Genomic DNA, 24,312 nt, shown 5'->3' with positions numbered 1-24,312 from the left:
TGCCAGCCGAGGCATCCTGAGGCACATTTCCCTTGGAGGGGGTGGGCAGGGGGAGCAGCTCCCTCCTCTGCCCAAACCTCCCCATCCAGCCCTTCCCAGTTCCCTCCTGGAAGGCTCTGGGGAGAGAGGGGGAATTTTGCAATGGCCAGCCCTTCCCCCAGCTGGGATTTTTCACACAAGCCCCTGTTCCACCAGAGCATCTGGTGTTGCTGCTCTCCCTTTGCCAACCCCACCTCTCTGGAGCTTCCCAACATCTGGAAGCCATTCCCTGCACCGTTCCCATGAAGGGACCTCTGACCCCTTGAGCTCCTCCTCAGGCCTAAACAAAGCTGCCCTCACTGCTGAGCTGGGGAATTTTGCCTGCTTTTCCTTCTCTCCATCCACAAACCATTTCTCAATGTGTCACCAGGACAGCATCTGCCTGGAGAGCCCTGGAGCATCCTCTGTCCCTCCATGGGCACACTCAGATTCCAGCACTTCCCTGGAGCATCCTCTGTCCCATCACCCTCATGTGCTCAGACACCAACAATCAGGAAAACTGCAAAAAAAACCCCCAAATCCCAGCACAAGAAAAAACACAAAACACAACATGGGGAAAACTGCTGTAGGTTCCTCCAGGAGCAAGGCCCGTGGCCTGTGTTTGTAGTTACTACAACCACACGTTGATTTTCCCTGCTCCATCCATCCCTAGGAGCTTTTGTTCTGGGTCTTGCTGTGGTTACAGCAGTGAGGTCACCTTGATTTTGGTGCTTCTCACCCTGGAATCCTTTGTGAGCTGTGGGGGTGAGGGGATTTGGGGTGAGGCAAGCACAGAATTGCTGTGCAGCTCAGAAATTATAAGGTATTGATGGGGATGGTTTTGGCACTGGGGCTCCATCCCAAAGGTGCTCAGCAGGATCAGCTCCAGCATTTATAGAGTACCTGGGCCAGGTATCTGAAGTGGGATGAGGCAAGGAGGTCAGGAATTCTCTTTCACCCTAAACAGGGCAGTTCTGGGGCTGGACCCTCCCATCACCCCCAGCCCTACAGGATCCATGCAGCAATGACTACACCAAAGCTGGCAACAGACATTTCCAAATAAGCCTCCTTCTATTTGCATTCGAAACATTTATTTTGGGAAATACATATTAAACACTATTATTTATACAAAAATGGACTAAATTTTCATAATGCTTATAACCCCCAAAAGGCCATTTTAATAGATCTGGATGAAGGGTTTTTTTATTGTATTATTTTCGACATTTCCAAATAAGCCTCCTTCTATTTGCATTCGAAACATTTATTTTGGGAAATACATATTAAACACTATTATTTATACAAAAATGGACTAAATTTTCATAATGCTTATAACCCCCAAAAGGCCATTTTAATAGATCTGGATGAAGGTTTTTTTTATTGTATTATTTTTTTTTTCTCCTTAAAAAAAAAAAAAAAAACAAAACCAAAACAAAACAAAAAAAAAAAAAAAAAAAAAAAAAAAAACAAAAACCAAAAAAAAAAAAAAAAAAAAAAAGAAAAAAGAAAAAAGAAAAAAAAAGGTTACAAAGGAGAAAGCGGCGTGTCTTGCTTGGCCCAGCTTGAGATACCAACTAGAGGGAAAAATAAGTTCAAGATGGAATTTGCAGAAGTGCCTCACACAAGAGGTTCTTCTCCCCTTTCAGTCTTTTTTTAACACTTGAAATATATATTTTTTTTTTCAGTTAATACATTTTTTGTTGTCGTTTTTGCTAAAATATAGCAAGTCAGCAAGTAGAGAGCTGCTGTTCCCAACAGCTCCGTGGGGCTGTTGTGGAGGGGGGATGTGGGTGAAGGGCAGAAGGGATTCTCACAATGCACCCCCCTGCCCACACCCCTTTGGCTGCTGGGGGGACGTGTGGGGAGCCCCTGAAAACCTGGGCATCCCCAGCAAGGGGAGAGCAACCTCCTCCCTCCTCCTGTGCTGAGCCAGGCTCTGCCCCCGTGGGCTCTGCAGGTGCCTTCCAGTGCTAGAGGATGGGACACGCTGCCACTTCAGTGTGTGCCCCCAAAATTGGGTGATTTGCAGGAAGTTTTGTTCCCTTAGAGAGGATTGGGAGACTGGTGGACAGCAGAAAGGCAAAGGGAGCTGGGGAGAAGGGCAGGACTGCAGGGCTTTGCTCCAGGAACCCCTGCTCCTGTGTCACAGTGCTACCTAATGCTTGCAGGGTCTGATTTATTGGAGACACACAGAAAGAGAAGGGTCTGGGGGCAGAGCAGGGGGAGCAGCACCCACAAACACCCCTCAGCCCCCCCCACAGCTGCAGGGCTTGGTCAGCACATGCACAGACACCCTGCACAAGGACCAGCAAAACAGGAGCATCTTCCCTGGACACACAGGGGACCCAGGAAATGAAAAGGAATTTACAGACACCCAAGAGCCTCCTCTGATGTAGGGAAAAGGCCAAGAATCACAAGGGTCAGACAGGACAACCCTCTGCCTCCCACCACTGCTTTGCAGAGACGAAGTTCCACGCTCAGCCCCCTCAGGACAAACACACTCAGAGCCTTCAGAGGACAAAGACCCACCCAGCTGAGTGACAAATAAATACACAAGTGTTCCCAGGACATCAGCCACAGCTCTGGCCCAAGGGAGAGGGAAGGAGAGTCTCTGTAGAGGTTCACAGCCTTCTGCAGGCTGCAGACAGACAAGGCAGAGCTCCCTCCCCTCTCCCACACTATTGCAAGGTCACAGTCTGAAAAGGCACTTCTCCCAAAGCAGGTCGCTCTGCCTGGCCGGGGGTCGGTGACAGGCGAGGTGACACCTAAACACTCCCAGTTTATTGCATGAAAACAGGGTACAGGGGCTGGTTTGGGGGCTGGCAGGTCCCAGAGGGCTGCAGGAGACAAGGATGGCACTGGCTTGCTCTCCTCATCCCACCGTACCTTGCTTCCGAAGGCTACAACCACCTGGAGGAGCCCTCGCCTTCAATGGACGGAGAGGAGCCCCTGCATGGAGGGGCTGCAGGGGCTCCCAGGGCACCCCAACCCTGCTGGCCCCACAGATCTGCTCCCCTGGGTTTGGCTGTGGGGCAAGCGAGAGCCCAGCCTCCACAGAGGGACAATCCCGGGCCAGGGACGCCGCTCTGGGGGCTGAGCACAAAACTCATGGCACAAAGCAGGGGGAGAGCGGCCACCCCGCCCCACGTCTGGTTATTTGGTCAGTTAACATGGCAGGGGGTCAGGGAGCAGGGCAAGAGGGACAGTGGCAGAGGATTTATATAAAAATAAAGGGGGAAGAGGGGAGAAATAGCGAGCGTGAGCGAGCGAGGTCCTGGCTGCGGCGAGGGACGGTTACATTTCGTTGGCCACCAGCTCTTTGTCAGCCACGCCGTTGGACAGAGAGCTCTGGCCCTCGTTCAGCCTCTTCACCCTGTAGGCTTCAAAGTGGATGTTGCTGGTAATATCCTTGATGTTCTGCATGTGTGTCCTGCAGGGAAGGGAGATGGGGCAATCACACCAGCCCAGACTCTGCGCCCCGATCCTCATCACCCCAAATACCCCAAACACCCCCCAGTCCCAATGTCCCCTCCTGCCCTGCTGGTTAATGCCCCTTTAGGGCACAGGGGGGAAGCAAAGGCCATCATTGGCAGCATTGTTGGACAGCAGGAGCTGAAGCCTTCACTTGTGCCTGGGGACACAGAAGCTGTGGCTGCAGAACACCCACCCAGGGAGATCCCCACCCTGCTAGACCTGGGGTGAGCTTTTGTAGCCCCACATGACTCTGCCAGCAGCAGATCATGTGTGCAGAGTTTACCCTGCAGCCAAACTGGGGAGGAGCCCAATGCCCCCTCTAGCAAGCCCAGGGGGCTCGGCCTCCCTCTCCCCCACAGCAGGGACACTTCTTTCAAGAGGGACCAGCCCTCACCCAGCCCCACAACAAAACCCCAGTGAAGGGTGATGTCTTTGAACTGGGGTGAGATCTGGCACTGCTGAGGGACCAGAAGGCCAAAAGCTGCTTGCAGGTGAGCTGGAGCCACTCTACCAGCAACCCTGGAGTGTGTCCTGAGCCCTCCACTGCCCCTCTCCCCCCTGAACCCAGCCCCAAGGATGGGGCCACCCCTTGCACAGGGGCTGCAGAGTGGCAGCAGGCCGGGAGGGAAGGCAGGCATGGAGGGGTGAAGGGGTGGAGGGATGGAGCAGCAGAGCAAAGCAGCAGCTGCTTCAAGCTGTGCTGGGCTGTCCCCTTTCCCTGGATGCCACCTGGTGACCAAAGGCTCTGGGGACAGGGCACTGACCTGATGAGGAGGTCCCGCAGGTAGGCGAACTCACAGTGTGTTGTGTTCTCCACTGGCAAGAGAGACAGAAAGCATCAGTGAGCCCCCTTGGCCACCAGCTGAGGCAAGCAGCACCTGGGGGCTTCCCCAGAGTGTGGGGGGCTCATGTGGGCTCTGTGCAGGACTCAGGAGTCCTCCTTGCTGCTGTGAGGCTGGCACCAGGTCCCTGCCCCAGCTCAGCCCTGGTGAGGTCTGACTGAGCACCCACAGCCCTTCCCACGGTCCCACCAAGGAGCAGCTCCCAGCAGCACCCCCAGCACAGCCCCCAGAACCCCAAACAAGACAGGGGAAGGGCCATGGTGAGCTTTGCAGTGAGCTCAGCCATGAGCATCCTGCAGAATCCCAGGCAGGCTGGGGAGGGCTGCCAGGGCAGTGCAAGGACAGGAACTCCTGCTGCCAAAGCCTCTGCTGGCAGGAGGAGGAGTGTTTGCAATAGGGAAAAAGCAACCACCATCAGTCTGACAGCTGATATTTTACCCCTAGTTTTACTCAATTTAGAGGAAGAACACCTTTTGAATTTTTTTTATCCCAAAAATCCTGTACATAGAATAGCAGAATCCTTTGTGTTGGAGAAGATCTCTAAGTTCATTGACTAAACATCATGCAGGAATGGCAAAACACAAACAAGACTGCTGTGCAAAGGCTGCCTGTGGCCATGGCTGTGTCCTGGGGGTCTCCTGTGCTGAGGCAGATGCCTTCACAAGTAGAAGGTGAGGGTTTAATGAATCCCACTGAACTCAGAATGTTCAGGGATACAGCACGAGAGGGCAGCAGAGCTTCAAAATACACTGGTTTTCCTGGCAGCTTTGTTAAGCCATCCCTCAACACAGGATTCCTATTAAAAAGACTCGTAAATGAGAGGAACCTGTGAAGTGAAGGGGAGGAAGATGAGAGGGGTGGCACTGGAGATGAGCCAGCTGGCTGCCAGAAACCATCAACAGGGAAATGTGTAGATGTGCTGGAGCCAGGAGCTTTCATCCAGCCTTTAAACCATGATTGTAAAATGGGGGAGAAAAAAGGGAGATGCAGCTGGGAGATGGAAGAGGGAAGAGATCCCACAAGGCACCAACCAAAGGCATGGTGGGGGGTACAGATACCAGGGGAAGGTTCTAACAGGGGCTTCAGACATGGGGATGTCACTGGTGTGCTCTCAAATCCTGCCATCAGGAAATTAACTGTGCAAGAAGCACAAGCCAGGCCACAAGACCCCCAGAAATGTCCCCCTAGCACTCAGCAGCCCCCCAGGACACACAAAGGCCCAGGAAGCCAGCACAGGAGCAATGGCCAAGGTGTTTCCAGTCCTCAAACATGAGGAAAATGATCTTTTTTTTTGGAGGGGCAGGGAAGCATCACATCCACCTCAACTTCTACTGCTGGTTTTGGACTTTATTATTGCCTTCTGCCAGGGCAGGGAGGTGGGCTCAGGTACCTTCAATGGTGCCCCACTTGGTCTTCCTCCCAAGGATTCTTCTTCCATTCACCTGGTACTCCTGGTCACTGCCCACCACTGCAAATGGGATCATTTCCTGTGGAAAGAGAAAAACAAGGCTGTGATTTCTTCTGAGAACTGGTCAGGAAACCAAACCAGTGAGCAGAGTCCTACATCCTCCTGTTTCCAGGGGGGTTTCATGGGATGAGCTGGTTTGCCCCTGATGTTCCTGAGCAGTGCTGCCTGCCAGGGCCCACAGGCAGCCCAGGACTGGGTACCAGCATCTCCTGCACGTGTGCCCAGCCTAAAACCAGCCCAAACCCAGCCTGGTCCAGTCCCTCACTGGCAGGCACCAGGTACACCTGGAGCAAAGGTATCCCAAAGTTTCCCTGGGAATTGCCCCCAGCATCTGGCAACCTGTGGCCAACTCATTTCCTGATCCAAGTTGGTGTCTTTGAACTTCAGAGTCCCTAAAAGATGTTTTTCTTCCTCACATTAGTCCAATACACTTTAATGTGCCAAAAAATGCTGGCTGACTCCTGCAGCGTGGAATTGCCAGCTGCAGGCAGCCTACAGGTGGAATTCCATCCCAGTGCTGGGAAGGTTGCTGCCCTGGCCAGGGATGGAGATGGGGAAGGAGCATGGACAGGACACCTTCCCCACCTTTCCCACCCCTGCTCTGAGCTCTGGCAGGATCCCAGACCCATGGACAGGGCACAGCAGCTTTGGGAAGAAAACAGAGGCCTTTGGAAGGGAACCCCCAGGCCGTGGGCAGCCCTGGAGCTGCAGGGTCTGTCCCAGGCACTGCCCCTGCACTCACCCGGAATTTCTCGTTCACCAGGCGATCTTCAGAGTCCTCATCAAACTCCTTCTGGGGGTACACGTCGATCCCGTTGGCCAGCAGATCAGCCATTATCTAGGAGGGAAGAGCAGAGGCACAGGTGAAGGACAGGCAGGCACAGGAGCTGCACTCCCACCACGGCAGCTGCTCCCTAAAGGGTCTCTGAGTGATGCCCACCAGTTCTCTGCAAGAATCTGGGGCCAAGACACAGCTCAGACAGAGAGTGGGATGAAGTCACATGAGCTGGGTGTTGTTTAGGGTTTGAGAAAGACAAACAAGACAACCCAAGGTGCCCAAGCAAAGGGGAACACAGCTGCCAGGCTCGTAACACAAAGGTGAAAAGCTGCTCTCTGGCGTTTGTTTACACTCCTTGGAAAAGGAACTTGATCTGGAGGGACAAGGACACAGCTTGGATGGGCAGACTGTAAGGGCTTTGCCTGTGTGCAAGGCCAAGAGATGCTGGAATCTGATTCCTGGGTGGAGACTCAGCTCAGGGGGAGCTTGAAGGATCAACTTTCTCCTACAGTGCTGCAAACCCCAACCCAGGCTGGCAGCAGCTCCCAGCACTTCCTATGGCAACAGCTGCACACCAGTCCTACAGTGCAGGCTGGCAGAGCAGTGGATTCACCCAGGGGATGTCCCCAGCTGGCTCCCAGCCCCCAGCAAACTCCACACTGAGTTTAGGCGAACAACCCAACAAAGCCAACTCCAGGGAGCACATTCCACTGCCTCAGCACAGCACTGGCACCAACCTGCAGCCAGGCTGGGGCTTCACATCTCCTACCCACCCCATCCAAACCCAAAACCTGTCATCTCCCTGAACCAGCTACACCTCAGATGCAGACAGGGCAGGCACACTGGAATGAATGAGTGGAAAAGGTCCCAGCCTGTGCCCAGCTGGCCTGATTTCCTGTCCTCTCATCTGCTGGGAGCAAACACACCATGTGGCTACGTGTTCTCCCTCCATCTGAAAGGATTTGGGAGGTCTGGTTATAATCAGGAAGCAATCAGAGACAGGGTGAGCGGAGCCAGTGCAGAGCAGCAGAGGCAGGCACTGTCCCCATGGTATCAGCAGCCAAGGGTGCCCAGGTGACATTTGAGGTCCCAGACTGACTTTGTAGTGCCAGGGCCAGCCAGTCACCTGCAGCCACAGGTAACCTCTGAATGGAGCCAGCAGCCTGCAGGAGCCACCACAGAGGGCAGATGTGGCACCATGGGCTCACCCCTCCGTGTCCCCTCACCAGCTCCTTGCACAGCTCTGTGCAAACAGCCTGACAAGCCAAGGCACCCCAGCCTGGGTCACCCCTCAGCTCCATTCCCTGCCAGCCTCCAGCCAAGGAAATTCCTTGGAGATTTTGGATTAGCCCCCAAAACCAGACTGGGTATTTCAGTGCCTAATTAAGAACTGCTCATTAAGAACTGGGAAGGAGAGGCTCCCACACTGGTGTGGGAAGGAGCAGCTCACCCTCTCCTGCAAGGGGCCATGAAACCACCCCTGGCTGAGCTGTCCATAACCAAAGGAGTGGCCCCTGAAACTACCCTTTTGGCAAGACTCTGTTTCCCTTTACTTCTCCCAGGTCAGACTCATGGATCAAGGGGCTTGGTGGTTTTTACTTCTGCAGGGAATGCTGAGGCCCTCACGCCTGCAGCCACATCCACCACCCACACAAACGGATTTACAGTCCCTTACCAAACCCCCACCCACCTCCACCTCTCAGAGCACAGCCCACGCCTTGCTGTGGATTCAGACAGCCCCTCCTCAGCTCCCAACCACGGGAATTTCATACCTTGCCTCCCTCTTAAACCTCACCCAGCTGAGCTCAGCAAACCCACACGTTTTTGACTGGTTCCTGTATCAGTGCACGACGCTGCAGAGGGAGGCTTTTCCAGCCCCTACATGCACCAACCTCCCAAAATAACAGAAACCAGCCTGAAAATAACAACAACAACAACAAAGGAGGAAGGAGAAACAGGCCTGCAGCTCCAAACTTATCCTGCACTGACAAAGATCCAAGAGAAACACAAGGAAGTGCTTGGAGAGCAGGCCTACCCTGCGGCCGCGCGGGATCGCTCCGAGCTGCAGCCGGAGGAATGCGCCGGGCTCGCGGCCAGGCCCTGCCTGCACAGCCCTGCCAGGAGAGCACGAGGGGGGCAGGGGATGGGCTAGCACAGAGGGGAGCCCGGGGAAGGGGCAGCAGCCCCTTACCCGTTGTTTGAAGTAGTCCCTCTCCTCCAGCGTTAGCGTGTCGGCCTTGGCGATCACCGGAACGATGTTGACCACTTTGCTCAGGCGCTTCATGAACTCGATGTCCAACGGCCGGAGCCTGGAAAACAGCAGGGAAAAAGGGACTTGAAAACAGCAGGAAAAAGGGGATTTGCACTCTTGGAAAACAGCAGGAAAAAGGGGATTTGCTGCTGCAATCCCCTGGCAGGGAGAGGCATTCAAAGAGCAGACAGAGAGGGAATCACTTCCTTTCAGATAGGCGGAGTAAAGACATTTTCTTAAAAGCACAACAGAGCAGAGAGGGCTTGAAAACACTTTAAACATTTCCCTTTCAAAGCTGCCGCTATCGCCTGTGAACCCTCACAAAGCCCCATGAAGTGGCAGAGGGCTTTCATCTCTGCAGGGCCACGGAGGACTGCAGGAACTTGCCCAGAGCTGCTGGTGTCCTTGCAGGAGCTGGGATGAGAGCAGGGCGATGCTGGACAAATCAAAACCTGCTCCAGCTCTATCCAAGCTGTCACCAACCATCCAGGGACAGCACGAGGTGGAGATGGCCACAGGTGACCATCCCTGCTCTGTGTTGAGCACCAGTTGCTTGGGACAACTTACTGGGAGTATTTCTGCATACCCCATTTAATATCTGCTTCATCATTTGCTCCCAGAGTATTTGGAAGCACCTGTTACACTGGTGGTACAAAAGCAATAAAATTCAAATTAATCTTTATGCAAAATATTCATGTGCAAAGTGATATAGGTACTTTATCTGGAAAACTTGATGCTGAAGGTTTATCATATGCTTGCACAGGCTTTTGATTTAGGGAGCCTTTAAGTTCTCCACCAATGTCACACAACAATCTGTGATTCATATTGGCCTCTAGATTTCTTTCAAAAGGTCACACAAAAAGGTTGTAAGAAAGGGTTTATTTTAAGCAACCCCTAAATCTGTGGTTATGCACAAGCTGGGAGTGCCTCTCACATTCATCAGCTGGGATTAAAAAAAGCTCTGGACATTCTCCAGGGGCTCACAGAGCACAGAAGAGATGCTGCTTGTTCCAGAGGGCAAGAATGTCAGAAAATCTCTACAACCAAAGTCTCAGCAGAGGAAAGCTGCAGGGATTGCATAACCCCAGTGATCAGCGCCTCAGGAAATCCCTCCTGCTGCCAGCTCCACATCCAAGCCTGCAGACAGCAATGAAGGCACCTGGCCATCATCCCCCCCTGCTCCTCAGTCCTCCCTGAAGGTGTTTTAACTGCTGGGGGTCCCAAACCAGGAGAAAACCCTCCCTGGGACACCTCCAGGTGGCTCTGAAGGTGATGGAGACATGCTGCACAGTTGAGCAGGTGTTGCCTTGAAAAGGAAACCTGGAGGTCCCATGGTCAAGGATCCCCTTTGGGCAGGAGGTGTTTGAAATGAGCCCTCACTGAAGGGCCAAGAGAGCACCCAGTGCCAACACAGCCAAGCCAAACCCCACCATGGTCTCCCTGCAGAGCCAGGCTCAGGAGTGCAGAGGGGAAGGGACTGATTCTGCCCCTCAGCAGCCACCAGGCAGTGTTTCCATCCCACGGGGACATCTCTGCCTGGTTCCAGTGCTGAGGGAGGGACAATCAGCTGCAGAGAGAACCACTCAGCTCCAGCTGACCTGAAAACAGCAGCTCAGGGCTGCCCCAGGGCAGCCAGCACTGGTGACCCAGCTGAACCCTGCCCTGGTCATCCCCTCTCCCAGGGATGGAGCTGGACTGTGCCAGGTGGATCCTGTCCCCACACACCAACAACACACAGAGCCCTGGGCACGTCATTAGCACAGGGATAAATGAGGTCCTAACACAAACACAGGGTCACAGATCACCCTGGGCCCCAGGAAAGAGAGATTTTGGCTATTAAATGGAAAAAAGAATAGAAAAAAACCACAAGGAACCCCCCATGGACACATCTAAGCTGACTTGCTGCTGGCAAACATTGTTTGGAGCTCTGCATAATGTATTTCCCAGACCTCCAAGGAAGTAATGCAGTAATGCTCCTTTCCCAGCAGAATTCTTTCCCCTCCTCTCTCTTTGCTATTTTCCAAACAATTTTTCTCCTCTAAAAGCTTCTTCCCCACTGAGCCTGTGTTCCTGCCTCTTTCATCAGCTTTCCCTTTAAAGACCAGGATGCATACAGAGCATGAATCCACAGTCAGGCAGACATCAGAGTTTCAGCTCAATCTACATGCTAAAAGCTCAGTTCCATCCCTCAGATCCCTCTCACATCCGGAGGATGCCACAGTGAGCCAGGAGAGGAGGCAGAGCCAGGGCCTGCCCACACCCCTGCTGTGTCCAGCAGCATCCCCAGGCACAGTGACCATGTGTCCATCTGCACCCTGACACAATTTTCTGCTCCCATGGGCTCCTGCCAGTGCCTCATCCACGGAGGTCACCTCCCTGCACCACCCTGAGACTTCCCAGCAGAGCAAACTGTATTTTTTTAGGGTTTTCTGCAAGTTTCTAGATATTCTATCAACTCCTGCTAGGTAGGTAGCTCCCCCAAAATCCTAATTATGTAAAAGGAAGTGAACCTTTTCACTAAGAACAATGTAGCTACACATCACATCCATGTGAAGACACTATGGATTAAGGTGGTGACAAGTGCTATTTGCTCCAAACACATCACAGAAGGAAAGGCTCAAGAAAAAAAACTAATCTATTTTCCTCCCCTTCCCCAAGTGGTCCCTGATATTATTAATTTACCACATAAACATTTTGGGCTTTGCTGGGAGGGCTGGAGGAGCTCAAAGGGGAGTGGAAGGGCTGGAGCAGGAGGTGCAGCATGGCCTCAAACCACTCCAGGTGGAGCTGGCTGTTCCTTCATCCCCTCCTGCCATGGGCTTGGGGGAGGCTGTGCAGCTGGGCATGCCTTGCCAGGGCTGGGCACACACTGTGCTGCCCAGGACACACATTTTTATTTCTGCCACTGTACACAGACAGGATCTAAGCACAGACTCGCTCCTGCTGGTTCCTCTGAAATGCTGTTACAGGAATCAAAATCCACAGTGAGCTGTGGAGTTATTTCCTTTTGGTTGTGCCCCAGACCAAACTAACAGCAGGAATTTGAGCTGTGTGTTAAGCAAACACCAGTGAGGACCCAGCAGCTGCCCAGCCCCATCACCTGCTCCAGGGCACCTGAGAGGGGCAGCCAGAGGGAAAGAGGGAGTGGGTGGCACCACCAGCCCTGGCAGAGGCAGGAGAGGTGCTGATGAGGCCAGGCAGAGTTCCAGAGCCATTCCTGAGCTGAGCAGAGCTTTGCAGGGGTCAGAGCAGGGATATTTATTGGGTGGCAGGGCCTGGCCTGTGCAGCTGGCAGCCCCAGCCAGCACCATCCTCAGCCTTCACAGGCACGGGTACATGGGAGTGTTAGAGGCTGTGTGTGACCTGCATGGGCTGCAAAGTCACCCCTGGAGAACAGAGGCTCCACACTCATGCAGCAGAAACTTCTCTGCTGATTAACCCTGCAGCTGCCTGGATGGGAGGGCCAGACTGAAACTGAGCCAAGCAATCCTCTGCTCTGGCCTCCAGATCTCTGCACCAACTTTGCTTTTTCTTTTATGCCTCACTCTTTTTTATCTAGCAAAAAGCAAGCTCTCACCCAGTGCCCTGGCAGGCTTAACCCAGCTGCACAGGGAGCCCTGTGCCATGCCCACCCACATCACCAGCCAGCACCCTGTGCAGGCACATCCCAGGAGGGCAACACCAAGCACCTGGGATGGGGAGAGCAGCATGTGGATGGTGCCATGCTGGGGCTGGGTGACAATGTCCCCAGTGCAGGTCCCTCCAGCCACTGCCATCCTCCCAGTCACCCCTGGAGAACACAGAGGCACCACTGCAAGGACCTCAATGCCCTTCCCATACTCTGCTGCAAAAGACCACGGACCTGCTGCCTCAGCCAGGGCACAAACCTGCACCCAGCTGTGTGTGACAACCTCAGGACAAGGAGGGGTTGTCACCCAGCTGTGTGTGACAACCCCAGGACAAGGCTCCCCCACAGGATCCTCTGCTACAGCACTGTCACAGCAGCTCCACCCTGCAGGAGGGGTGGCCACATCACCCTTTGGTGGGGAAATCCTGTCCATGATGATGAAAAACATGATTTGGACTTTACAAGAGAGCAGAAAGGAACCCCAATGCCTGCTTGAGCTCTCAGAGAAGCAAAATTTCCCATCAACCTCCCCCTCCTGGTGGGGTTTGCCCCTCAGGTGGCAGGAGGGGACGGGTGAGCCGGTGACAGCAGGGACAGCCCAGCCAGGCTCTCAGCCTGCAGGGGAAGGGGATCAGCACAGGGCTCAGCAACAACAGCCCCCAACTGCCGGGCTCGCTCGGATATTGGAAACACATGTTCACTGGAGAGAAGGAAAGAAGGCAGCTGCAAATCCACACAATTGCTGTTGGCCGGCGGGTGAGAGAAAGCAGAGCGCGGCTGGAGAGGCTCCGCCGGGGGACACGGAACGGGGCTCACAGCCCTGCCTGCACACCAGGCACCAGCACACCCCTCTGAGCATCAGATGTGCTCTTCAAGAGTTAAACAGCCAGAGGGGCGAGGAAAAGCTGGAGCACAGCTAAAGCTGCAAGTCAGACCTGCCGAGGCAGGGGCTGCAGATCTAGGCTGAGATTAGTGGGACCAACACGTTAGACTGGCCTAAAAATGTCATTTCCCTTTGAAAGCGTCTCTGTTTTATTGTATTCGACCATAAATGTTTCATCAGCCCCTCTGCTCCTGATCAGTTACACAAGAGGGGCATTACTGGCCCATGCAGTCATTTTATTCCAGTGAAGGATGCATTTTTGGTCTACCCACTGACAGAAGCAAAACAAAGTCTTTTCTATTGGAATAAATCTCCACATGGGGAAGTGGAAAAGGCTGACATTAATGCAGTGCTGGAGGCTTAAGCTTACTTTTGAAAACAGACCCAAAAACATCCCCAATGCAGACAGAGCCAGAAGTGGAAGGAATTGACACAAATCAAAAGGAAACTTAGGTCTCGTTTTCTGTTGTGATACTTTAAGTCACATTTTTCAAGACATTTTAAGTGCCCCAGATTTTCAGGGTGGGCTGTGTGCCTAGGAGGAGGGGGAAAAAAACTAGAAAGGGAAAAAAACAGAGCAAGATCTGGGCCTTTTGATGTTGTCACTTGAGAAGTGCCAGAGCCAGGAGAACTCTGGGCTGAATAAACAGCATCCCTCTTGCAGACTAGTCAAACAACCTACAAAATACCCTTATGGGGTGAGGCTGTTCACTGCCTTGGAAGCACAAGGAAAACTGGCTTCTCCCCTTACAATGTCAGGGACAAAGAAAAAAAAATTAATAATGTTCTGCTTGAAAAAGTAGCCTCTCTATCCAATTTGAGATCTGTGTCCATCCTTGGTCAAACAGCCAGGTGACCACAGCAAAGGCAGCAGCTCCCTGGAGCTCAGAGAGGATTTCACGGCCTTTCAGAAGAAGAAACACCACATTTCTCTGGGGAACAGCAGCTCTGCTGTGTTATTGCAAGACCTCCAGATGAGACAGCCCTGAGGATGCCTTCAAGCTGTCCTCGAGCTCCTCAAGCCCCAAAAACCACAGGAGGATCCTGGGCAGAAGTGCCCTGAGGGCTGAGCTGCTGGGACATGGAGAGGAAAGGCTGAGGGGAGCAGGGTCAGCGGGGTACGTACGAGTGGCCCGTGGCTGGGATGAAATAAATACAGCAGTGCACCCGTGTGTCAGGGATCTGCTTCTTCCTGTTGATGTTGATCTCCTCCTGCAGGTACTTCTCATACTGGTCGTTGATGAACTTCATGATGGGCTGCCAGCTGCAGAGAGAAAAACACAGGATGGTGTGAGGGACCTGGGCCACCCTGACCTTCTGTGTGAAGCAGAGCCTGCAGAGCCTGGGATGCTCAGCATCTCCTAAATCACACACCTCAGGTGTTCACTGCTTAGCAGCTCCACACACTGCTGAAGGAGGGGATTTACTGGCTGCTTTAGACAAGCAAATGCCTAAAAAGTGCTCCCTTCTCTCCTCCTGGACCTGGCTGTGGAGCAGCAGCACTGGGACCATGCCCTGGCTCCTTGCAGGGTGCCACAGCACAGGAACAAGAGCAGAATCAAAGCCCTCAAGCCCAGCTGATGGTGGGGACAAGGTCCCTGCCATGGGCCACTTCTGCCAGCCTGGGGGCCATCCCACAGAGCCAGACACTGTGCCAGGGATCCCAGGCAGAGTTCAGCCTCCAGAGCCACATGAGCAGGGTGTGGGGACTGGCCCTGCTGGCACACAGCTGCTCCCAGCCACAAACAAAGGTTGTCTCATGCCTGGAACAGCAGGATGTTTGTGGCTCTCACGGGGAGCATGGCACTGCTCTGCCACCACAACAACCTCCTTCCTGCTGCCCACGCAGAGGGGGGCACAGCACCAGGCCCCAGCCCTGGCCACGGGGTCAGGCTGTGCTGGGGCTCCCCTGGCCTCCCCCTGCACCCAAGGGGCAGCTCACCAGTTCTCGTTGTTGATGTGGTCCCCAAAGCCCGGCGTGTCGATGACTGTCAGCTTCATGCGCACCCCCTTCTCCTCAATCTCTGAAAGAGAGGAAAGCTGTGTGTGAGGCCACTGTTGATGGGTGCTCTGGCCAAGCCCACCCTCCCAAAATCAGCTGCAGGGCTGGAGCTTGGTCCCAGGGGAGAAATGCACCTTCACAGCTCCTCAGAGGCACAAATCAGCCATGCAAAGGGATCCAGCCCCATTTCCACCCTGAAATACCACTCCCAACCACCTCACTGGTTCCTTCCAACTCAATGCTGATGAATAAATAAAAACCAGATGTTTTCTCAGCCCTGCAAGCATCTCTGGATGGTAAAATCCCATTTAGAGAGATAAGAGTGGAGGTTTATGGAGGTCCAAAACTCTGTGAGTCCCCAGAGGCAGAGCAGGACCTAAAGCCAAAGCAGCAGGTGGGACCTGCAGGGCCTCACCGTGAGTGATGGATTTGATTTCAATGGTCTTGGGGATCCTCTCCTCAGCAGTTGGCTGTACAGATTTCCGGCTGATCTTGGATTTGAAGAGAGTGTTGATTAACGTGGATTTCCCCAAGCCACTCTGACCTGGAAGAGAGCAGGATAACCCAGAGTCAGCACTCCCTGTTCTGTCAGGGGCCAGGGGATGGGGCTGCTGACAGGCTCAGCCTGCACTGGATCTGCCAGAGGGATGGAGGGAGGAAGGGAGGGACGAGGAGCAGCTGCTCCCCTGCAGCTCCCCTGAGCCAAGGAGCTCCAGTCCAGCCCAGCCAGGAGGATGCTGCAGGTAGCAGAGCCCCTCCCTGGCTCCAAAGCAGAAAATCAAGAGCTGAGGCAAAATCCCAGCACCCCAAGGACAGGCAGACAGTGCTGGGGAAGTTTGAAGGGCTGTGGTGATGCTCAGCAGGGCATGGGGACCAGGGAAGCTCAGGAAAAAGCATTCCAAGTGTGCCTTCACTCTCCTGCAGTCTGCTCTGTCCAGTTCCACAGGGAAGGCTTTGGAGGAGCTTGGCAAGCCTTTATCTGGACAGGACTAACAGCAGCAACAATCCTGCAAACCTCAGGCCTGCTGCATCTGCTGCTGCTTCCCTGACAGATTTGCTGCTGCAATTGGCCCAGCTGGCTGCTCTGACACAGGTCCACGCCAGGAGCTTCTCTGAATCCCACAAACAACAGCCCAAGAAGCATGTGAGATTCCACAACTTTAGAAAAACATCTTTTAAAAAGTGTTTTCATGCTTTATATCCCAGAGCTGATGCTGATCTGTGTGGAAAGGGCAGCAGCAGCTCCTGACTCTCCAGGAACAGCTGTCCCATGAGCTTGGAGAACAATTTTTCCAGAGTACAGAAAACAGAATTAACTCTTCAAAACCCAGGGAGCAGAAAAAAATTAACTCCTGAAAATCCAGGGCATCCTGCAAACACTGCAGAGATCCTGCACACACCATGGGGACCCCGTTCTGCCAAGACATGTTACAGCCAACTATCATGGCACTGCCACCAGCACACCCCTTGTCCCACAGTGTCCCTAAGCAGAGTCAGCAAGGCTTTCACCCACATCCTTCAGGGTCCTGGCCCATCCAGGCTGCCAAAATCAATGGTAGGACCAACCAGCATCACCTCCTGGCATCACCCCAGTTTTAGAGCTGGGTTTGCAACATCACCAATGGCTGCAATCCAGCACAGGAAAACTCTCTTTGACTGTCACCGTCACTGTGGGGCTGTAAGAAACACTGCCCAATGGAGCACCTGGGGAGAGGGGAAGGCTCTGTGACACACTGGGGACAGGTGAAATCAGGGTGACACTCTGGGGACAGGTGAAATCAGGGTGACACACTGCCAGAGCTCCAGGCAGTGCGTCTCTGTGTCTGTCCAAGCTGCTGCAGCTGGACTGCCTGGAAAGGGACCAGAGGTGAGAGCCACCAGCAGCCAGGATGTGATGTCCCATTGGCACCAGAGCCACAGGATGACCTTGCAGAGCCCTAAGGCTGTGACACAGGCAGCTGAGCACAGGGCAGAGCTCCCTTCCATCAGCCCTGGTTTGCAGCCCACTGCCTTTCCCACAACTGAAATCCAGTGGGAAAATCACAGCTGAGCCTGGCCACCTCTGCCCTCCTTCCAGCTGCTTTGCACAGAAAACTGAATGCAAAAGATGTGCTTTGGGGTTGGGATTTTTAAAAGTTTAGACATTCCTCTTCATCTCTGTAACCTGAGAGGACAAGGGACTAAGCTGACCATAGCCTGCAGGTCTGGTTGGGATTGTGGAACCCCTTTGAATGGGGACCTTGCTACAGTGGGGAAAGGGTTTTCAGAAAGCTCCATCACAGGGACAGGTGAGGAGTGACACCCACATGGCAGCGAGGCTCAGCTCCCAGCTCCCCTGCAGGACAAGTCACCTCCCTCCTGTAAGCCAGAGACTGGAACAATCCCAACCCAAGGACTCACAGCTGGATGGGTGTAAGGGAGCTGACCCCATCCCTAGGGAGGCACAGCAGGATGAGGGCTGGCTGCTGCCCCTTCCCCGAGGTGCTGCTCCTCCTGCATCTTCTGGGAGGGCCAGAGCTCGACTTGTTTATGCTGCCCTGAATTCCCAGCCTGTAAACAGCCAGCCCAGCTCCTGCCAAGGGCAGAACAATGTTTTCCAGGCGCGCTGCAGCAAGGGCCTCCATACCACACACAGTGCTGCCAAGGCAAAGCTGCTCCTGAGCATCCCTCCCCGTCTGCACAGCACACTGCTGAGGAGCTGAGGCAGCACTGCCTGCTCCTGGAGGGGTGGGAGCCTCCTCCAGCAGGGAAATGGGAGCTCAGCACAGGTCATCTCTCTTTCAGGCTCCCAGGACCAGTGCAGATTCCTCTGTTTGCAGCAAAGAACTGGATTTGTTAAAATGCCTCCCAAGAAGTGGTTCTGGTTTTTTGGAAGCTTTCTCCACGGCCTCAGGTCAAATGTAGTGTTCTTTTGAGTGTCTGTGCCTTTTAACACAGAAAGTCTAAAATTCTCAGCATCCAGGGTTCTAACACCCAGCTCAGGAACCTTCCCCACAGAGGGAATGAAAGTATCAGAATGGGAAAGGCTGAGCATCCACAGACCCTGCTGGAAAGCTCCAGCAGACAACAGAATTAGCAAAAACTCTGCATCAGACCTTTCCACAACCCCAGGCAGACCTCCAGGATGCCCTGTGGGACATCCCACAGGCATCACACCTGTAGCCTTCCACAGCTCCTCCCAGGGATAAGGGATGGTGAGGCCCCATCACCACACCCCTGGTCACTGCCTGGGATTTACTCCCCTCACCCCTGCAGCTCCCTGGCAGACACAGGCAGGGAGAGCTGCTACCTGAGCAGCCCAGCCCCAAGGAGCACAGCCCAGCTCACACAGGGGCTCCACAGCACCAGGTCAGACATTAATAGCTGGAAAAGAGCAGAAAAGCCTCATTTCTTTTCCCCTTTCCCCTTGGCTGGTGTCCCACAGTGTCTGCCCAGCACCCCAGAATTTTGCAGGGCAGTGGCTGTGCCATCCCTGGCTTTGGGGGCCTGGGGGCTGCAGGAGCACAGATCCCCAGAGGTGAAGCTGCAGCCAGAGCAGCAGTGATGCAGCCAGTGGTCATTAGCCCAGACACAGGCAGGGAGAGCTGCTACCTGAGCAGCCCAGCCCCAAGGAGCACAGCCCAGCTCACACAGGGGCTCCACAGCACCAGGTCAGACATTAATAGCTGGAAAAGAGCAGAAAAGCCTCATTTCTTTTCCCCTTTCCCCTTGGCTGGTGTCCCACAGTGTCTGCCCAGCACCCCAGAATTTTGCAGGTCAGTGGCTGTGCCATCCCTGGCTTTGGGGGCCTGGGGGCTGCAGGAGCACAGATCCCCAGAGGTGAAGCTGATGCAGCCCGTGGTCATTAGCCCGGGAGAGCTAACGAGCAGGAGCTTGTGGGCAACAGGATTTGGGCACACAGCCCTCCCTCCTTGCCTGTGGGCACTCCTGGGACACCCTCATCCCTGCTGTGCCACCCTGCATGTCCCCAAAGGAGCCAAATGAGAGAACTATGCAAACCCCTCCTGCTGCTCTTTATTTCCATCAGTAAATCACTACATTTGGCATTTTTTCCCCAGTACTTGTAGCAGGGCTGCCCGAAAAAAAAAAAAATCACAAACAGGAATTTTACCCAAACTGCTGGAGGTACCAGCAGGAATGAGGGTTCTGGAATACCAGCAGCAGTGCAGCCACTTGAGCCCTTAAATGTGCATTCTGACTGCTCAAACCAGGGCAGGACTTCCAGAAGAGCTGTCAGGGGAGCTCTTGTGAGCCCTGGCACCCCTTGAGGTGCTTTCCTCTGGGATGAGCCTATGGACAAGGCACCCCAAGATGCAGGAGGATGAGTACAACATCACATGGACAGCTTTAACCTCAGCTGACCCCAGGCCAGCTCCTCAGGAGCAGGGTTTGCTGACTGCCAAGGCAGAGCCCCCAGCGCTGCTCCCGAGGAGGCTCCGAAGGGGACAAACAAATTGTGGTGGCACAATGACAACACCGGGCTGAGCACGCTGCAGGCCCGGGGGGAACAACTCACCCACAACCATGATGTTGAACTCGAAGCCCTGTTTCATGGCTTTCCTCCTCAGCTGCTCCAGGATGGCGTCGATGCCCACGTAGCCGAAGTCCGCAGCCGGCTTGTCCGGCCGCGCCGGCGCCGCCTGCTTGGGGCCGGCATCCCGCGGAGCGTCCGTCATGGCGGGAGCGTGGCTGGGAACGGCCTCTGCACCTGGGGGGACACACAGCCTGCTCAGACCTGCTGCTCCCGATGCCCCAGGGTTTGGCTTTTGTGTTTTTCAGATTCTGTGCTGCTTTAGTGTGTGGGTCTGGGTTCACATCAGGGGATGGTGAGCTCTGTGCACAGAGCAGGGAGACAAAACAATTCCTGCTCCAGCTGGGCACCAAGGACAAATGATCCAAATCTCAGCCCAAGAGCACAAATAACGTGGACTGAAGAGTTAAAAACAAGAAGGATGGGACTTGATGAGCTAAAGCTGTAATTGGACAATTAACTCCAATATGCAAATGGAGCAGAACTTACAAAAGTGTGAGACCCCATGACCAGTCGCGCATTTAGGGTTCATCTGGGGTGTAGCCTTGGCCAGGCTCTTGTGCTGCCCAAGTTGGAGCCATTAAAACCTTCTAATAAATCCCTACTTTATTGTTTAACTCTGTCCAGCCTCTGTTCTAGGTCAGCCTTCACAAAGCATCACTCCTGGCAATCACAGGAGCTGCCTGCTGTATCCAAAGCAGGAGTAAAGCACGTGCAGAGACTCATGGTACCAGCAGGCTGGGAGGGAGGAGGAGTGTGGGATCTTCCTCCACAATAATTACATTAAATTTGGGATTTTATTTCTCTATTTACTGTTTATACTTGGTCCCTGCCCACTCCACCAAACCTGGCACAGCAAAGACATGCTGCTGTGGGGGTGTGAGCACACCAGGTCCCACTGCTGCCACAGAGCAGGACCCAGCACCCAAAAAGTCCCCAGCCCATGTCTGGGAGTGACAAAGGCTTTGATCACAACTTCCCAAAAAAACTCACTTCCTTCTTAACCTACGACAACCCCACAGCCCCATGCCCAGGCAATGCTGCTAAAGGCTGGCAGCCCTACACTCCTCCACAGCACTGGAATCACAGCCCTTTGCACGCTGCTGGTGTGAACAGCTCGGTTCTGGGGGGAGCTGGCTGGCTCTGCAGACACAGGGAGTCCTTGGCATCCACTGCCACGTGCCCTCCTCGAGCTCCAGCTGACGCAGATCAGAGGCTGCCGGCCCTGGCTTGTGGAAAACCCAACACATTTGCATCAAGACAAGCTGTGCCAGACAACACCCACGCAGCCACGGAGCTTCTGTGGTCTCGCTCTCATTCTGTCCATATCTGCTCAGAAACCCAAACCCCTCAGCTTCCCTCTGAGACAGGCTGCCTGTCTCCCCTGCAAGATGCTCCAGCCTAACAAAGTCCTTCAGGACAAGCAAATTTAAAACTACTGCCTCAGCCAACAGCTTTTTAAGAAAAAACAGGGATTATCTATTCCTTGGCAGGATCATTGGCTGCTGGGAAGGACAAGCGCCCCAAGTGCCCCAGGGTGATGTGGCCTTGCCCCCTGCCAGCCCCAGCTGCTCTGCATCACCCACAGCAAATATCCCAAAGGCAGAGTGAGCACAAGATCAGCCCAGTCCCCTCCAAGCTCCTGGAGGCATCAGCCACATGCAGCACGCTCCTGTGATGCAGGCACAGAGGGAGGTTTTAGGAAAACACACTTCTAAGAGCCCTCCCCACCCCAGGCTGCTGCTGCTCACTGCCCGGGTCCCTGCAGCCACCAGCCTAAGTGAGCATTTTGTTGTTGCTCAGTGTTTTGCAATGATTATTTATTATTCTTTAATCATTTATTGTTATGAATAAAAACATTATTATTTGCAAAGTCCTCACCCCTCCAGACAGCAACACAGCTCTGAGCTCATCTCACCCCACTTATTCCTGGCCTTTGATGATGGGTTGCCTGCTCTTCTCTCCCTCTCTCTTTCTTGGGCCAAAGGGGCTTCTCCAAACACAAACCCATCACCCTTTTTCCTCTGGCTGTCTCAGACTGGACCCCGCTGGGGTCTGTGAGGTGGAACCACACTATTCCTGCAAGCACAGCACACTTACATGCTTAATATAGGCCAAGCAGAAAAAAAAAAAAAAAAAGGAAATTAAAAACAAACCTAGAGCTAATCCCAAAGACTGCTGGGTCACTTTGAACACTTTTTTCCAACCCCCAGTCCCAGCTGTGCAGCTGAGCATTACTCACAGAGCTTCTAGAGAACAAACATGCTATCCCTGAGAGACATGGGAGCATCCCACTCCTCCTGGGAACCCTGCACATCTGGATCTGCACTGCCATGGGAGCAGGAACCCTGCACATCTGGATCTGCACTGCCATGGGAGCAGGAACCCGCACAGCTGGATCTGCACTGCCATGGGAGCAGGAACCCTGCACAGCTGGATCTGCACTGCCATGGGAGCATCCCACTCCTCCCAGGAATCCTGCACAGCTGGAACTGCACTGCCATGGTAAACAGGAATCCTGCACAGCTGGATCTGCATTGCCATGCTGCCCCTCACAAAGTCAACCAGCCCAGTGTGAGGCCTCATCACAAACCCCAAATTAGCTCCGTTCCAAAATGGCAAGGCCAAAAGTAGCAAAAAACTCCCTGCATAACAGTAAAAATAACCCCAACAAAATGACAACTTAATCATGTGGAAAATATGCTGCCACCAGCAGCAACACTGGGTTATGCAATGGGTTTAACTCCTCCAGGCAGCACTTTGTGTAGGGGACAGCCCCAAGGATGGGACAGCAAACTGGGACACTGGCCAGGTAAGGTGCAGGTAAGGTCCTGACTGGGATAAAATAACAATAAAATCAGTATATTGCAGCTAGGAGTTTCTGCAGGACAGCAGGGATGCAAAGCCAACAATGCCCCAGCAGCACCAGCACTCTCCCAAGGGAAATGCCACAACTCAAATGTGTAATTTTAATTTTTTTTTCAGCTTCCCAGCACTGAGATGGTCTTTTCTTAGCAAAAACTCTAGTATCACACTCGGCTCCAAGGGGTTTGTGCCAGCAGAAGGAGGGCGCAGCCAAAGCACAGGACCACTCGGTGGCACACAGGGATGCTGTGCTAGGAGCACTCCCAGGAGTCACTTGTCTAAAAAATAAAGGTCTTAGAAATAAATTGCAGCAGAGCAGTGGATGCCTGGGATGCATCATGGGCACATCCTGGATTTGTGTGACCTGCTGTGCTCTGAGGGGATGATGACAAACCTGTGGTGCTGTCAGAGCCAGTGTCACCAAGGTGACCCTTCTGGGTCAGGGATGGGTTAACAGACACCCCATTACTGTCTGAAATCCCTGACTGCCACCGAGTCCCTGGCAAGAGCAGGACCAGACCTCACATGATTCCCCACTGTCACCTTAACCCAACTGCTGTCCCTCACACAAGGGGCCATCACTTCACTGACAGGGCAGAGAGCTCAGAGCCTGCAGCTCTCCCACTAAAGTGTTCCTGGACAAACATCAAGCACAAGGGAACAAGTGCTTGTGCCACATTTAGACCTTCCCTGCCAGGGAAACCCTCTCCACGTGGGCACAGGAGATGTGGAGATGGGCAGGGCAGCAGTGCACCAAGCAGGGACAGAGCCAGAGCTCCAGCTCGGGCACGGCTGACTCAGGACAGCTGCTCCAAAGTTGATTTTGCCAAAGACTTGGGGCTGTTGCTCTGTAATTGATGCATGTCAGACACGAGCCAAAGCCAACATCTGTGAAGCAGCAGATGAAAGCCACCCTGCGGGGAGGGAAGCCCCTGGGAGCCCCCCAGGGACCCTCCTGCTCCTTCAGCCAGCTGGACACTGTGTGCTGTGGGATGGGCTTGGCCAGGGGCTGCTGGAGCTGCTGTGCTGGTGCCACGAGGCTGCCACAGCCCGGGGCACTGCGGGCAGGGCATGCAAGGACAGCCGTGGGCTCCCCCAAAACCCCAAACCAGGGCTGGTAATCCTCCTGAAGGTCTGGGACAGGGATCTGCAGGAGACTGGGCTGCACTGCAGACACACAAGGGTTAAGGCTGAACTGGGAATGTCTCACCCACCCCAGGTGCTGGCTAGACGAAGCAGCTCCATGCTGTGCTGGTGGCTGGGAGAGCAGAGCTGGTCCTGGAGCAGGGTTGGTCACAGACCTGGTGCTCAGTGGCTGCACAGAGGAAGCAGAGAGGCCAGGAGGCTGCACCTCTGCCATGGCCACCCATCAACAGATCCAAACCACCTCAAACTCTAGGGATGCACACACGATCAACGGCAAAATGGCAATGTTTGGGGAGTAAATCCAGGAAATACCCTTTGGATGCTGGGAACACCAAGCACTGGCCACCTTTCAATGATGCTGCAACCAGTTCTGCAGAGCTACAAGCACCCAGAAGAGCAGGACACTGTGGATAACTTCCCTCCACACAA

At 53.9% G+C, this 24,312-nt stretch overlaps 1 protein-coding gene across 8 annotated transcripts in view; it reads right to left on the bottom strand.

Moving 5' to 3' along the window:
* Window positions 1-1,735: 1,735 nt before the first annotated feature.
* Window positions 1,736-24,312, bottom strand: part of SEPTIN9 (septin 9) — a 127,737-nt gene continuing 105,160 nt past the window's right edge. For all 8 annotated transcript variants that reach the window (XM_039716258.1, XM_039716261.1, XM_039716260.1 and 5 more), the window contains 9 exons: window positions 19,858-20,049; window positions 15,757-15,885; window positions 15,282-15,363; window positions 14,466-14,603; window positions 8,769-8,886; window positions 6,542-6,637; window positions 5,722-5,818; window positions 4,254-4,305; window positions 1,736-3,445 (listed from right to left, as the gene is read on the bottom strand). In XM_039716258.1, the coding sequence (XP_039572192.1) occupies window positions 3,310-3,445; window positions 4,254-4,305; window positions 5,722-5,818; window positions 6,542-6,637; window positions 8,769-8,886; window positions 14,466-14,603; window positions 15,282-15,363; window positions 15,757-15,885; window positions 19,858-20,049 (1,040 nt within the window). In that variant the 3' untranslated portion in view covers window positions 1,736-3,309. The remainder of the gene's footprint in view (window positions 3,446-4,253; window positions 4,306-5,721; window positions 5,819-6,541; window positions 6,638-8,768; window positions 8,887-14,465; window positions 14,604-15,281; window positions 15,364-15,756; window positions 15,886-19,857; window positions 20,050-24,312) is intronic.

The sequence above is a fragment of the Passer montanus genome, unplaced genomic scaffold (genome assembly GCF_014805655.1).
Source record: "Passer montanus isolate IOZ18808 unplaced genomic scaffold, ASM1480565v1 scaffold35, whole genome shotgun sequence".
NCBI lineage: Eukaryota > Metazoa > Chordata > Aves > Passeriformes > Passeridae > Passer > Passer montanus.
The sequence above is the reverse complement of the archived record's forward strand: the minus strand, read 5'-3'. Positions and strand labels throughout refer to the sequence as shown.